Here is a 13681-nt window from a genome sequence, read left to right as displayed (position 1 = left end):
CTCCGGCCTTCACTATCAGGAATAGTGTGAATATTAATTTTATTCTGCCAGGCAGTGCTGCTTAAAGGGGTTATAAAGTCTGTAGATACTGGTGACATATGTTTAGGATAGGTCATCAATATGAAATCAGTGGGGTCTGACACCCAGCACCCCCACCAATCATGAATGGGAGCTGAGCTGCAGAACCTGGCATGGCCACTAAACAGTGGACAGAGTTTTCTGCCTCTAGCTCTATCTGCTGTGTTGTTTATGGAGCCAGCGACTAATGAGAACAGCTGACAGTGGGGGTGACGGATGTTGGACCCCCACAAATTCGATATTGATAACCTATTTTGAGGATAGGTTATCAGAATCTAGAAATTGGAAAACACCTTAAATTTTTTTTTCTTTCCCACATAAGAAATATAAAGTTACTGAAAAATAAATAATAATTTCACTATTTCCTTAAACTGTTAACTCTCCTGACATGTCTGGTTTATTCCCCATGAAATAAAAATGCTGGATCATCTGAGTACATATGTACCTTCATTATTCCTCCTGGACATTTATGAATACAATGATAGCTGGGTGTAACTCCTGGAACATTAATACTATCAGCCAGGGGTGGACTGACAACTCATGGGGCCCCCGGGCAATAGGAGATTATGCGGCCCCTGTGTCCCCGCCCACCCTCAAGCCACACCCACACACAGTCCCACCCACATATCACGCTGCCCACATCACCTACACTTGGTACAGAATTTCTCTTCACTATGTTCAAAATAAGTGTTTACTAATTAAAAAAATAAAATAAATAAATCCCGCCCTCCACCACAGCACAAGCGTATCTCAGACTCAGCGTATCGCATAGCCCCACAGCAATACAACTCACAGTAATGTGCGATGTGCAAGTACATCACAGATCACCTCAGCAATAAAATGCATAGAGAAGTGCAGTGTGTGAGTATGGCAAGCTCTACAGCAATATACGTCACAGGAATGTGCAGTTGTGAGAGTGTATTACAGATCACCTATCATTACAATGCACAGGAATGTGCAGTGTGTGAGTATCGCAAGCTCTACAGCAATATACGTCACAGGAATGTGCAGTTTGTGAGTGTATTACAGATCACCTCATCATTACAATGCACAGGAATGTGCAGTGTGTGAGTATATCATAGCCAACCCACTGCTTTCCCATAGGGAAGGAGGTTATTGCGCATGCGTGGCTTTAATTAAATGCATTTCTATGAGGAGTGTTTAGCGTGAATGACAGTATTACACGTTGTACAACACTGGACTAGGAAGCCCCTCTAGAGGCCGTCTGATGAGTGGTCACTACAGATGTTCCTTGGCAGTAATGTAAATACTGACTTTTTTCTGAAAAGGCAGTGTTTACATTAAAAAGTTTATAGAGACATTCTATAGCCACTAGAACTACTACGTTTAGCTGTTGTGGTTCTGGGGACTATAGTGTCCCTTAATATTGAGAGAGAAAAAAGAATCGGCACAAAAGTATCTAATAAAATGGCTGTATCATTATTCAAAAAATTAAAAAAGCACAACTTCTGACACAAATATATAGTATTTTGCAGATTACTTTTTTTTTTACAATGTGCAGATAGTACAAGCAATTGGTGTGGTAGCTGTTCTTAACTGACTAATTCCATGTATAGTTGTATGCATCATTCATTGACATATTGCAGTTGTGGCAGATGGGAAATAGATTATAGGACCTGCACGCAGCACTAGCTCTCTGAGGTCTTCAGGCCCTCGGCCCTCCAAACACTCTAGGGCTTCTATGACTTCAAGGCTGTTTCCCACACAGCGACCAATGGGAGTATCCATGTTAGTAAGAAGAGCAATTGTAGGGATTCCCAGAGAGACGCCAACATCTACCTGGTAAAAAAGAGGTCCTACATGAAAATCTGAATTTAAGTAGTTGAAAATACTTGAGATACTGTACACCCCTATAGATGTAAGAACACTTACAAGACTATGTGCAAGATGCTTTGCCTCTTCTATGGTTGGACTTTGAGCTGCTGCACCAAACTTTACATCCAGTATTAAAGCAGAAAGACTCTCGGCCACCTTTTTACTCATGATAGAAGCTGCATGAAAAAAGCCAGTGTCAAAGACAATGGTATGTCTATACTGATTTACAAACAGCATGCATTGAAGGCTATAGGGAGGTTGGTATAGTATGAGCTATAATGCTCAGGGGGCTTTTAATCATGTTGTTGACAATAAGTGCATGAGCCGTGGGCTGCATGTTGTGTGCTCCAAGAAATGCATTTTTGCAGATTTTTATCCCAGTAGAGAGAGCTGAAAAAATGAAATATCTTGTTTCCCTTCCCTGTACTAGAGTGAGGGGAAAATAAGTGTACCATATGCATTATTTAACCCTTTCAGGACACAGCCTATTTTTAGATTTTCATTTTCAATTCCTCACTTTCCAAGATCCATAATTTTTTTCTTTTCCATTTACATAGCCGTATGAGGGTTTGGTTTTTGTGGTACAAGTTGTATATTTTTTAATAGCTCTGTTTACTCTCCTGCAGGTAAAATTGAAAATTGGATTAAAATGGCAATTCCACCAAGGTTTTTTGGGTTTTTGGTTTTACAGTGTTTCCTGTATGCTAAAAAATAACATGACAACCTTATTCTGAGGGTACGATTATGGAGATACCAAATTTATTATATTTTTTATTATGTTTTACTACTTAAAAAAAAAATGGCATTCTTTGCATCACTATATTTTGATACTGTTTTATATTTCGGACTATAGAGCTGCGTGAGAGCTTGTTTTTGTGTAAGCTGTAAATTTTATTGGTACCTTTTTGGAGTACATATGACTTTTTAATCACTTTATATAGAATTTTTGTTGGGTGAGATTCACCGCACAGAAAAATATTGTCTAGATTTAATAGTTTGGAAATTTTTAGATGCGGCGATACCCATTAAGTTATTTTTAAATATTTTATATATAAAATTGGGCAATGGTGGAGATTTGACTTTTTTATATCTTCATGTTTTATACATTGAAAAAAACTTTTTTTTACTTTGTAATTGTAATGTTTAGTCCCCTTAGGGGACTTGTACATGCGATAGTATATTTTTGCAGTCTATGGGATTCTGACAGGCTGCCTGTGAGGCAGTGTCTCTGTCATTGCTCTGCAGGCAGCTGACTATGACAGAATTGGGAGCCTTCACAATGCCCTAGACTGTCATGGCAACCAATTGGAGTCCTACAATTTCACTGTGTCTCTCTGTCTGAGCCCTCAGATACCGTGGTCACCATTGACTGCGGGATCTGAGGGGAGAAATGACTGGGCTTAGTGTATGCTTAAAGGGAAATAAAATAATCCTTAAATCCTGCAGTTTTCACTCTGACCACTGAGTCATCTCATTATCATCACTGGCATGATTACAATGAAAGGTATCCTCTATATATAGATAACACTGGGTCCACCATTCACAATAGATAAAAGTCACACATCACAACCTCCTCCTTCCTGCACAATGACCTCTGCACAGACAGAGACAAAAACCTATACTATCAGAAAATAAAAACAGAAAAAAAATGTGTCACTAGTACACTTGCGCACACTTCCAGCTTTCTTCTCCTCTGTTAATTCTATCTAGGAAATATAATCTTGTAAATTGGGACAAGATTATGTGGAAAAACAGAATAGCATTTGTAGGATAACCTGTTATAAGTGGCAGACTGTCCACTGTTCCTGTCACATCTCGCATCTCATAAAAGATCTTATCAGCTGGTACAAGGTTCTTTGATTGTCCAACAATGCAGCAACCCACAGATTTTAGGATTTCCAGCATCTGCAAGCAAAATACAAGCCTCTTACTGACATATTAGTGGAAGTGTACAATGCATATGGATGTCAGTGAGTGGATATAAAACAGTACTATGAATGGATACAAAAAGGTGACTGATTGCAAAAAAATCTCCCAAAATCAAGGCAATATATAAAAACCCGGGCCTCACATGTGCCCCAGAATGCTGCCTGTGGATGGAAATAAAGGCACATTCAGACTTTCTACACCTCAATTCAAAATACAAACTACAAATTGGCGTGGTATTAAAAAGCAGGAAGTGCTGAACCCATATGCAGTGGTGCATCTATACCGGGGGGGGCAGATCCTGCTCAATTTTACGCCAGTACGAGGGTTAGTAAGACCGCAGAGTGCACCTGTCTTTGTTTTTGTTATATTATTTTTACTGTTTATCACATCCACACATTTGCTATCCTGTGTAGGATGTCCATTGTGGTACTTGTGGTCCGCTGCAGGCATCCTCCATTGTATGCATTTTTGCTGGGGATTGCCATTAGCAGCGGACCACAAGTGCAGGATCTGCCCCCCCCTCCCCGGTATAGAGGCACCACTGCATATGGGGTTGAGCACTTCCTGCTTTTTAATACCACGCCAATTTGTAGTTTGTATATAAAAAAAAAACCATAAGAGGGGCAAAAAGAGGGAGTTAAAACATAACCTTTAATATTATATTTTAAGACTACTGGTGAAAAGCACCTTAATGGATAAAAAAACAAAAGCGCACCATGTAGAATGCTTAAATGCTGTGGGACTGTGGTAATACTCCCAAAACGTAAAATTGAACGGTCTTACCGATGGTAACGTGAGACAAATTTGTAAAAAAGACCGTCGGCCACCCAGTTGAACAGTTTAGCTTTCCAGTATTTCTTGTGGTCGACAGGTCGTCGTCTTGTTTGGTCGTCTTTACAAGGCCCTGTGTGGACACAACAGGAACAAATGTCCCTAGATGACCCTGTTAAAAGAGAGGGGGACTATATGCACCCTACCTGTCTACACAGAGCACCCGCCCCGAAAGGGGTGACCCCGTCCGGATCCCTTTCCCTGACCCGGACAGAGTCCCTAGTCAACCCTATAAGGTAATTCCTGACGTGTCACGTTTCATGTGATCAATCATCAGGGGAGATATACCGTAGGGATGGATTTGATAAATAGGTGACACCCTGACAGTCAGTGGACCGAAGAAAAGGAAAAGTATCGGCGTTGCTGCAAGCCCATCAGTGGAGGGGCGCAGACTGGGGAAATAGGCCCCCAGTCAGGTTGCATAGTACAGGTGAACTGTACATTTGTTTCTGCCGTGTCCACACAGGGCCTTGTAAAGACGACTAAGCGAGACGAAGACCTGTCGACCACAAGAAATACTGGAACGCTAAACTGTTCAACTGGGTGGCCGACGGCGTTTTTTACAAATTTGTCTCACACTACCATTGGTAAGACCGTTCAATTTGACGTTTTGGGAGTATTACCACAGTCCCACAGCATTTAAGCATTCTACATGGTGCGCTTTTGTTTTTTTATCCATTAAGGTGCTTTTCACCAGTAGTCTTAAAATATAATATTAAAGGTTATGTTTTAACTCCCTCTTTTTGCCCCTCTTATGTTTTTTTTTCTCTAAAGAAAAAAATGGTACAAACGTAAAATAATAATTGTTGGTACCCTATTGTTGAAGAAAGAAAAACCAACAATGGTCACTGAAATAACTTGCAAAAAAAACAATGAATGAGTCAAACATTGCTTTTGAATTGTGGTTCAACAGAATAATAAATAAATAAAACTGGCCTGAGCAAAAATGATGTACCCCTAGAAAAGAATGAAAATAATTTTACCATAGGGACATTTTAAACTAAGGTGTTAGCATCACAGGTGTCTTCAAACTTTTTATCAGTCAGTCTGCCTATTTCAAGGGTGAAAAGTAGTCACTGGGCTGTTTGGTATCATAGTGTATAGCAACCCGAACATGGACCAATGAAAGCTAAGGAGAGAGTTGTCTCAGGAGATTAGAAAGAAAATTATAGACAAACATGTTATAGGTAAAGGGTATAAGACCATCTCCAGACAGCTTTATGTTCCTGGACTGTAGCCAACCTCCCTGGACGTGACTGCAAGAGGAAAACTGATGACAAATTGAAGAGACGGATAAGGCTACTTTCACACCAGCATTTCTGCTGGATCCGTCAAGGATCAGCAGAAAAGCTTACGTCATTATCATACAACCGTCTGCATCCGTTATGAACGGATCCGATTGTATTATCTCTAAAATAGCCATGACAGATCCATCTCTAAAACCATTGTAAGTCAACGGGGGACAGATATGTTTTGTTTTGTGTCCGGGAAAACGTATCTGTCCCCATTGACTTACATTGTGTGTCATGACGGATCCGTCTTGCTCCGCACCACTTCGCGAACAAAAAAACGCTGCTTGCAGCGTTATTCTGTGCGTGATGGGGACGCAACCAAACGGAATGGAATGCATTCTGGTGCACTCCGTTTCGTAACAATGAATGGGGCCAAAACGGAAACATTTTCCCGCGCTATAGAAATCCTGTGACGGATCTCAATAGGGGAAAGGGAAAGCACAGATGGTAACCAAAGGGCCTAGAACAACTTCCAAAGAGATTAGAGGTGAACTCCAAGGTACATTAGTGTCAGATCACACCATCAGTCAATGTTGTGGCCAAAGTGGACTAAATAGAAAACTACCGTGGAGGAAACCACTGTTGAATTCAAATCATAAAAAAAGTGAGACTGGAATTTATCAAAATGCATATTGACAAGCCACAAAGCTATCAAGTGAATGTACTTTGGACAGATGAGACTGGAATGTTTTGGCAAATCACTTCAGTGTTCACAGATGCAAAAGTGAAGGATACAAAGAAAAGAACATTTTACCTACTGTGAAACATGGAGGAGGCTCATTTATGTTTTGGGGCTGCTTTGCCGCATTTGGCACAGGGTGTCTTGAATCTGGGCAGGGTACAATGGAATCTCATGACTATCAAGGAATTCTGAAGCTAAATGTGTGGCCCAGTGTCAGAAAGCTTGGTCTTAGGCATAGGTTATGGTCCTCCAACAGGATAATGACTCAAAACACACAGTTAAAAACATCCAAGAAAGGGCCCTTGCACACGACCGTATGCCCTCTGAGACATACGGTCTGTGAGTGGGCCATATGTCCCGGAGTGGCATTGATCGTGCGCACGGGAGCACGCAGCATCATAGATTACAATGATGCTGTGGACGTCGGGCCGCCTGCGGGACTATTGTCCCGCACTCATATGATCATATGAGACAAAGGCTAAGAGCAAAGGACTGGACTATTCTGAAGGGGCCTTCTACGAGCCCTAATCTAAATCCTATTGAACATCTGTGAAAAGAGCTGAAGCATACAGTCTGGAGAAGGCATCCTTCATACCTGAGACAGCTGGAGCAGTTTTTGTCAGTTTCAAGTTATTTCAGTGACCCTTGTGGGTTTTTCTTTCGTTAAAGGGGTTCTCTGAGAAAGAGAAGAATGAAAATACTGAAAAAACATGGTATTACAAAAAAAAGCTCTTAAATGCCCTTAATTATATATAATGGCTCGTTTAGTCTAGGGGACAATCAGTGGAGGATCTAAAATGGCAGCTCTTAGATTTATGATCATAAAATCCGTCCTTCTCGTGACACTGCAGGACGGCCGGTGTGAGAAAGCAGAGCACAGAGCCCTACGTAAAGTCTGTTGGTATCAGTACTGTGAAGCTGTATATTATGTGCAGATGACAGCTTAGATAATGCTCCGCTGTGTCCCTGTGCTTCAGAAAGCAGTTTTCCTCAGCCCATACTCGCAGGCTGAAGTGTTTTCTAATGACGCCCCTGCCCCTACAGCAGCGTATCTGGTCCTACCCTTCAGCCTCCGAGTACGGGATGAGGTAAACTCCTTTCGGAGCATTAGCTCAGCTGTCATCTGCACATAATGTACAGCTTCACAGTGCCGAGACCGGCAGACTTTACGTAGGGCTCAGTGCTGTCTCACACCGGCCGTCCTGCAGTGTCAGGAGAAGGACGGATTTTGTGGTCATAAATCTTAGAGCCGCCATTTTAGCTCTTTCACTGATTGTCCCCGAGACTAAACGAGCCCTTCTAAATAAAGGCATTTAAGAGTTTATTTATAATAACATTTTTTTTAAGTATTTAAATTTTTATCTTTAACGGAGAACCCCTGTAACAGAAGGGTACCAACAATTTTTTGTCCACGTCTGTGTATATTTGATTTCTCTACTAAATCTTTTGAATATTTGATTATGTCATTGTAGACGCCTTATTTTTTATCTGTTTACTGACACTTCACATTAACTTGATTTTTTTTCTTCATGTACCTGTTCTGGGCTCTGCTGTGTGCGGAAACCTGGAATAGACTCCAGCTTATCCAAAGTTCCTCCAGTGTGCCCTAGTCCTCGCCCACTGATCATTGGAACCTTACACAAAGACAACAAGACAGTTTAGAAATGGAGGGGCGTAATATGCAATCATCGATCTATGTTGGATCAGGAAGGCCATGGAGATAATCTCTTATTTGTACATGTGACATTGTCTAAGTAAGACAACAAATGACACAACATCATGCTCCAAACTGTTTTCTGATGGAATTCCTATATATGCCAAGTGTCATGGGTGGACTGGGAACTTAAAATGCCCTGGAAAAAAACCTAAAAGTGGCCTCATGTTGTAGGTGGGTCCAAATTGACAGAAGGTAGGGCCAACACAAATAGGCGGGACAACAGAAGTAGGCGGGGCCAGCAATACTGTAGTGCAAAATACCGCCTCAACTGAAGCTAATACCACAGTTCAGAACAGTGCCTCGTCACAGTATTCAACTGTATCACTGTCTTGAGGACAGGAGGGCACCTGTGGCTGCTGGCCTAATTAATGCCGAGAGCATCAGACCATTATGTACCCGGCCAGCAGCCGTGAGGAGAGCTCAGGCAGTCCCATAAGCATTGGTCCGCCAGGAAATTTCCCTGTGAGGTCTATGGCTGCTATGATGTACCAATCATCTTTAAGATATCAGATTTTAAATAAAAATTTGTGAACTGAAATCAGACAATGTTATTGTCTGACTAACACCCAAATGTACAGGTATTAAAGGGAACCTGTCATGTTAAACATGGTATTTGAGCTGCAGGCAGCTTGTTATAGAGCAGGAGGAGCTGAGCAGACTGATATATGGTTTTATGGGAAAATATTCAGTAAATTTTTTAATTTATACATTTTAATTCCTGCTCATTCTGGTCAAGCAGGTGGTCCTTTGAGTGATTGCCAGCTACTGTATACACAGTCATAGAGGGAAGGCTGTCAATCACTGATAGGACCGTCTACTTGACTTCAAAGTCAAGAATGAGCAGGACGTTAAATTGTGAAATACAAGTTATATTGAATCATTTCCCATAAAACTATGTGTCAATCTGCTCAGCTTCTCCTGCTCTCTAACATGCTGCCTGCAGATTGCACTACAGTTTCACAGTGACAGGTTCCTGTTAAGATGATGAAACGCTACAAACGAATGAAATCTTTGCAGCCAGGGGCGTAGCTTAGGCTCATGGGCCCTGGTGCAAGAGTTCAGCTTGGGCCCCCCTTCCTTCAGTACTTTGTGGCAAGGGACAGGGAAACACATAGCCTTCGTTCCACCTGAGGCAAAAATTGAAACGGCACCCCGCCCTCAATCCAAATTCTTGACCTAACCCGTTCCCTTCAGCCAGAGGTGTAACTTGACCAGCATGTACTTTCAATAATACCAGTGTCCTCTTATATGGCACAAGGGTCTTTGGGCCCCCTCAGGCTCCTGGGCCCGGTAGCGACTGCTACCTCTGCACCCCCTATAGCTACGCCCCTGTTTGCAGCGTATTCACCAGTTTCATTGGAGTTTTAACTATAGGCATCTAGGGCTAAGGGCTCATATTTTCTTTCCGTGTCCGTTCCGTTTTTTTGTGGACCGTATGCGTTACCTTTCATTTCAATGGGTCCGCAAAAAAAGCCACAGAAGTTACTCCGTGTGCATTCCGTTTCCATATGTCAATTCCGCAAAAAAATACAACACGTCCTATTATTGTCCGCATCAGGGACAAGGATAGGACTGTTCTATTAGGGGCCAGCTGTTCCGTTACCCAAAATATGGAATGCACACAGGCATCATCCGTATTTTTTTTGGATCCATTTTTTGCAGGCCGCAAAATACATACGGTCGTGTACATGAGCATTAAGAGTGTGGTGCCCCCCCCCCCCCATCATAAAAAGGTAACTTTTGCCCGAGTATTATTTTTTTTTTTCAGTTAATGGTAGTGAGGACATTAAAGCAACAAAAAATTATACTCCGTGTTACACACACACCAAGTTCTAGTACAGCTGCTCCGCCATGAAGTAATGTAGTGACTGCAGAGATGATGTGCCTGCATTCTGCACTCAACTACTGCAGCCAATCTCTGAATTCAGCAGTACACAGCACAAGACCGCTGATGCTATGGATTGGCTGCAGCGGTCACATGCTGTACATAGCTATGTTACCGCTGTAGCCTTGCATGTAAACATCGCGAGAAGGACCAGAGCTGCGACAGGGGAAACAATGTAGAGATAACAATTTAGTTTAGACACATTTTGAGGAGGTTTAGTGTCTTTTGGCAAGCTTTTTAATAACTCGGACAACTCTTTTAACACATTTTAGAAGTGATAATGCAAAGTAACACAAAAAAAAGTGTAAAAATGCATTCACAATTACAGATGCAGGACTACAGCTACAATATGATTGCCATCAATACATACATAGTAGTGTTATATCACAAACATCGATAATACTATTAACTTGTACACATACATAGTACCACTATACCATATATATACACTATACTGCACACATACATTGTTTCCATACCACACACATACTGTATAGTACTGCTATCTGATCCATACGTGCATGCACATTATATAGGAACATGCATAAATATACATGATAAAAACATACACACTAACCCCTTTGGGACCCAGCAGAAGCTATAACTTTCCGTTCACATAGCTGTATGAGGGCTTGTTTTTTTGCAGGACAAGATGCAATTTCTTTCTAACAAAGCTAGAACCAGCCCTGTACCCCACATGGATCCAGAGATCTCCACATTCATTGCTCCCATTAATTCTGCTAGCGGAAAGCTCGGGGGCATGTCCTTCCTGCTGCAGCTCTCTCCCTGTAAGTGCCACAGCTTCTAACAGTACATATGAATGGTGATGGTGAATATTTAAACAGAGTGCAGGTTGGTTTGAAAAATGTAGAATATGTTTTGTAGAACAACCCCTTTAAGGCCCCTTTCACACGGGCGAGTTTTCCGTGCGGGTGCGATCCGTGCGGCGAACGTATGGCACCCGCACTAAATCCTGACCCATTCATTTCTATGGGGCTGTGCACATGAGCGATGTTTTTAACGCATCACTTGTGCGTTCAGTTGAAATCGCAGCATGCTCTATATTTTCCGATTTTGACGTGACGCAGGCCCCATAGAAGTGAATGGGGTGTGTGAAAATTGGATGGCATCCGCAAGCAAGTACGGATGCCGTGCGATTTGCACGCATGGTTGCTAGGAGACCATCGGGATGGAGACCTGATCATTATTATTTTCCCTTATAACATGGTTATAAGGGAAAATAATAGCATTCTGAATACAGAATGCATAGTAAACCAGCGCTAGAGGGGTTAAAAAAAATAAAAAATAATTTAACTCACCTTAGTCCACTTGCTCGCGAAGCCCGGCATCTCCTTGTGTCTCCGCTGCTGATGAACAGGACCTGGGGTGAGCTACTCCATTAAATAGAGCTTAAGGACCTTCGATGACGTCACTCCGGTCATCACATGATCTTTTACCATGGTGAATCACCATGGTAAAAGATCATGTGACGTACCATGTGATGACCGGAGTGACGTCATCGAAGGTCCTTAACCTGTATTTAATGGAGCAGCTCACCCCAGGTCCTGTTCATCAGCAGCGGAGACACAAGGAGATGCCGGGCTTCGCGATCAAGTGGACTAAGGTGAGTTAAATTATTTTTAATTTTTTTTTAACCCCTCTAGCGCTGGTTTACTATGCATTCTGTTTTCAGAATGCTATTATTTTCCCTTATAACCATGTAATAAGGGAAAATAATACAATCTTCAGAACATCAATCCCAAGCCCGAACTTCTATGAAGAAGTTCGGGTTTGGGTACCAAACATGCGCGATTTTTCTCACGCGAGTGCAACGCATGACAATGTTTTGCACTTGCGCAGAAAAAATCGCGCATTTTCCCGCAACGCACCCGGCTCTTATCCGGGCAAAAAAAATGACGCCCGTGTGAAAGAGGCCTAAGAGTTGTTATTAGCAGAATGTTCTGCTTTGGCAGCAGTACTGAATGTCTGGTACTCTGTTGCTATAAATGTGAGGATGTATTGAAGCACATTAGACAATACCTTACAACCACAGGCAGCGAGTGCTGGAGCCAACGGTAGGCTTACTTTGTCCCCAACTCCTCCTGTAGAATGTTTGTCAACTAACAAACCTTTCCATTTCTCTGGCCATTCTAGTACACAGCCAGAGTCCACCATTGCCTTTGTCAGTGTCATGGTTTCTTCTGGGTTCATTCCTTTAAGACGAATTGCCATAAGGAGAGCGCCTAGAGATACAAACAGAGAGTGTGCCATATGTTGTACACAATAAATGAATGCTCCACATTTTGTCAGCATCCACATTTTTTTTTTCTTTTTAAGTTTATTTTATTAACCTTTATCCATTTTCATTTTACAATTTTATCCATTTATGGAGTCCACATCACCTTAAAAGGGCTGCAAGCACTGGTGCCTTCTCAAACAGCTGATCGGTGGAGGTCCAATCAGATACTGAAAACCTATCTTGAGGTTATAATGTCTCGGAAAACTCCTTTATGTATGGGTTGCTCTATAAGCAAGAAATAGTAGAGCATGCAACTTATGATGCTCTATATCACTTTCTCATTGAAAGATACACTACCTTAATATTCTGTAACTTTATAGATTTGCCACAAAGCAGAATAAAAAAAAACTAATTTAGACCAGATGGAAACTAACAGTATCAATTTTACATTCAGGTCTAACAGCATTGTATTTTTTGTATTTTTTCCAGTGGAGTACCTACTCCTTCTTCTGTTCCTGAAAACACTGCAGCCACAACCAGGGGAAGCACAGTACAAAGAGATTTGACAGCTTCCATTGCATTGAAAGGTAACTATAAATTCCTATGAACTGAGCTTTTCCTAGTGGTGGCTTCATCCATATTTAATACACTGCTGTATGAGACAGACTTAGAGCTGTATGGGGGGATTTATCACTTTATTTAAGCCAGTTGTTTAGGGGTAATCATCCCGAAATAGCTGTCTGCAGAAGAAGATTATTATTATCAAGTCACGTCTCAAGGCCTGTTTAAAAAGGTCAGTCATTGACTTATAGGATAGCTGCCTTACATCTGCCTTACTTTACAAATTCCCTCTTCCCAGAATTTCAAAGGAGCATTGCCTGGGATATAAGACTGCACACCGTCCATAATGAGATATCGTATTCTCTAAATCCTGACCTAGGCTTATCACCCTCTGCCAGTTGCAGCTAATGATGGTGAAGGCAGTCACAACAAAAATCCAGCAGGTTGCGACCACATTTAATAACATTAGGTGGTATGTAGTAGCGCAACCCTAAGATCCTATGTCATGTGACTACATGTCACAGTGTAGCCATATCCTAAATTATTTGTACTGTGTGGATGCCTCCAAATTTAACGGGGAATTATTGGGAGTTTTATAAGGTCTTAGGAGAGAACTATATACCACAGATAT

The 13681-nt window shown here is 41.7% G+C and overlaps 1 protein-coding gene across 1 annotated transcript in view; it reads right to left on the bottom strand.

Moving 5' to 3' along the window:
- LOC122929741 (thymidine phosphorylase) overlaps positions 1–13681 on the bottom strand; it is a 61534-nt gene that overhangs the window by 15866 nt on the left and 31987 nt on the right. The window contains exons 4-8 of the mRNA XM_044283414.1: positions 12291–12493; positions 8184–8282; positions 3690–3819; positions 1972–2090; positions 1716–1878 (exon numbers count right to left, since the gene is read on the bottom strand). Coding sequence (XP_044139349.1) covers positions 1716–1878; positions 1972–2090; positions 3690–3819; positions 8184–8282; positions 12291–12493 — 714 coding nt within the window. The remainder of the gene's footprint in view (positions 1–1715; positions 1879–1971; positions 2091–3689; positions 3820–8183; positions 8283–12290; positions 12494–13681) is intronic.

Source organism: Bufo gargarizans, chromosome 2, assembly GCF_014858855.1.
Source record: "Bufo gargarizans isolate SCDJY-AF-19 chromosome 2, ASM1485885v1, whole genome shotgun sequence".
In the NCBI taxonomy this organism is placed as follows: Eukaryota; Metazoa; Chordata; class Amphibia; order Anura; family Bufonidae; genus Bufo; species Bufo gargarizans.
This window is presented reverse-complemented; position numbering and strand designations above follow the sequence as displayed.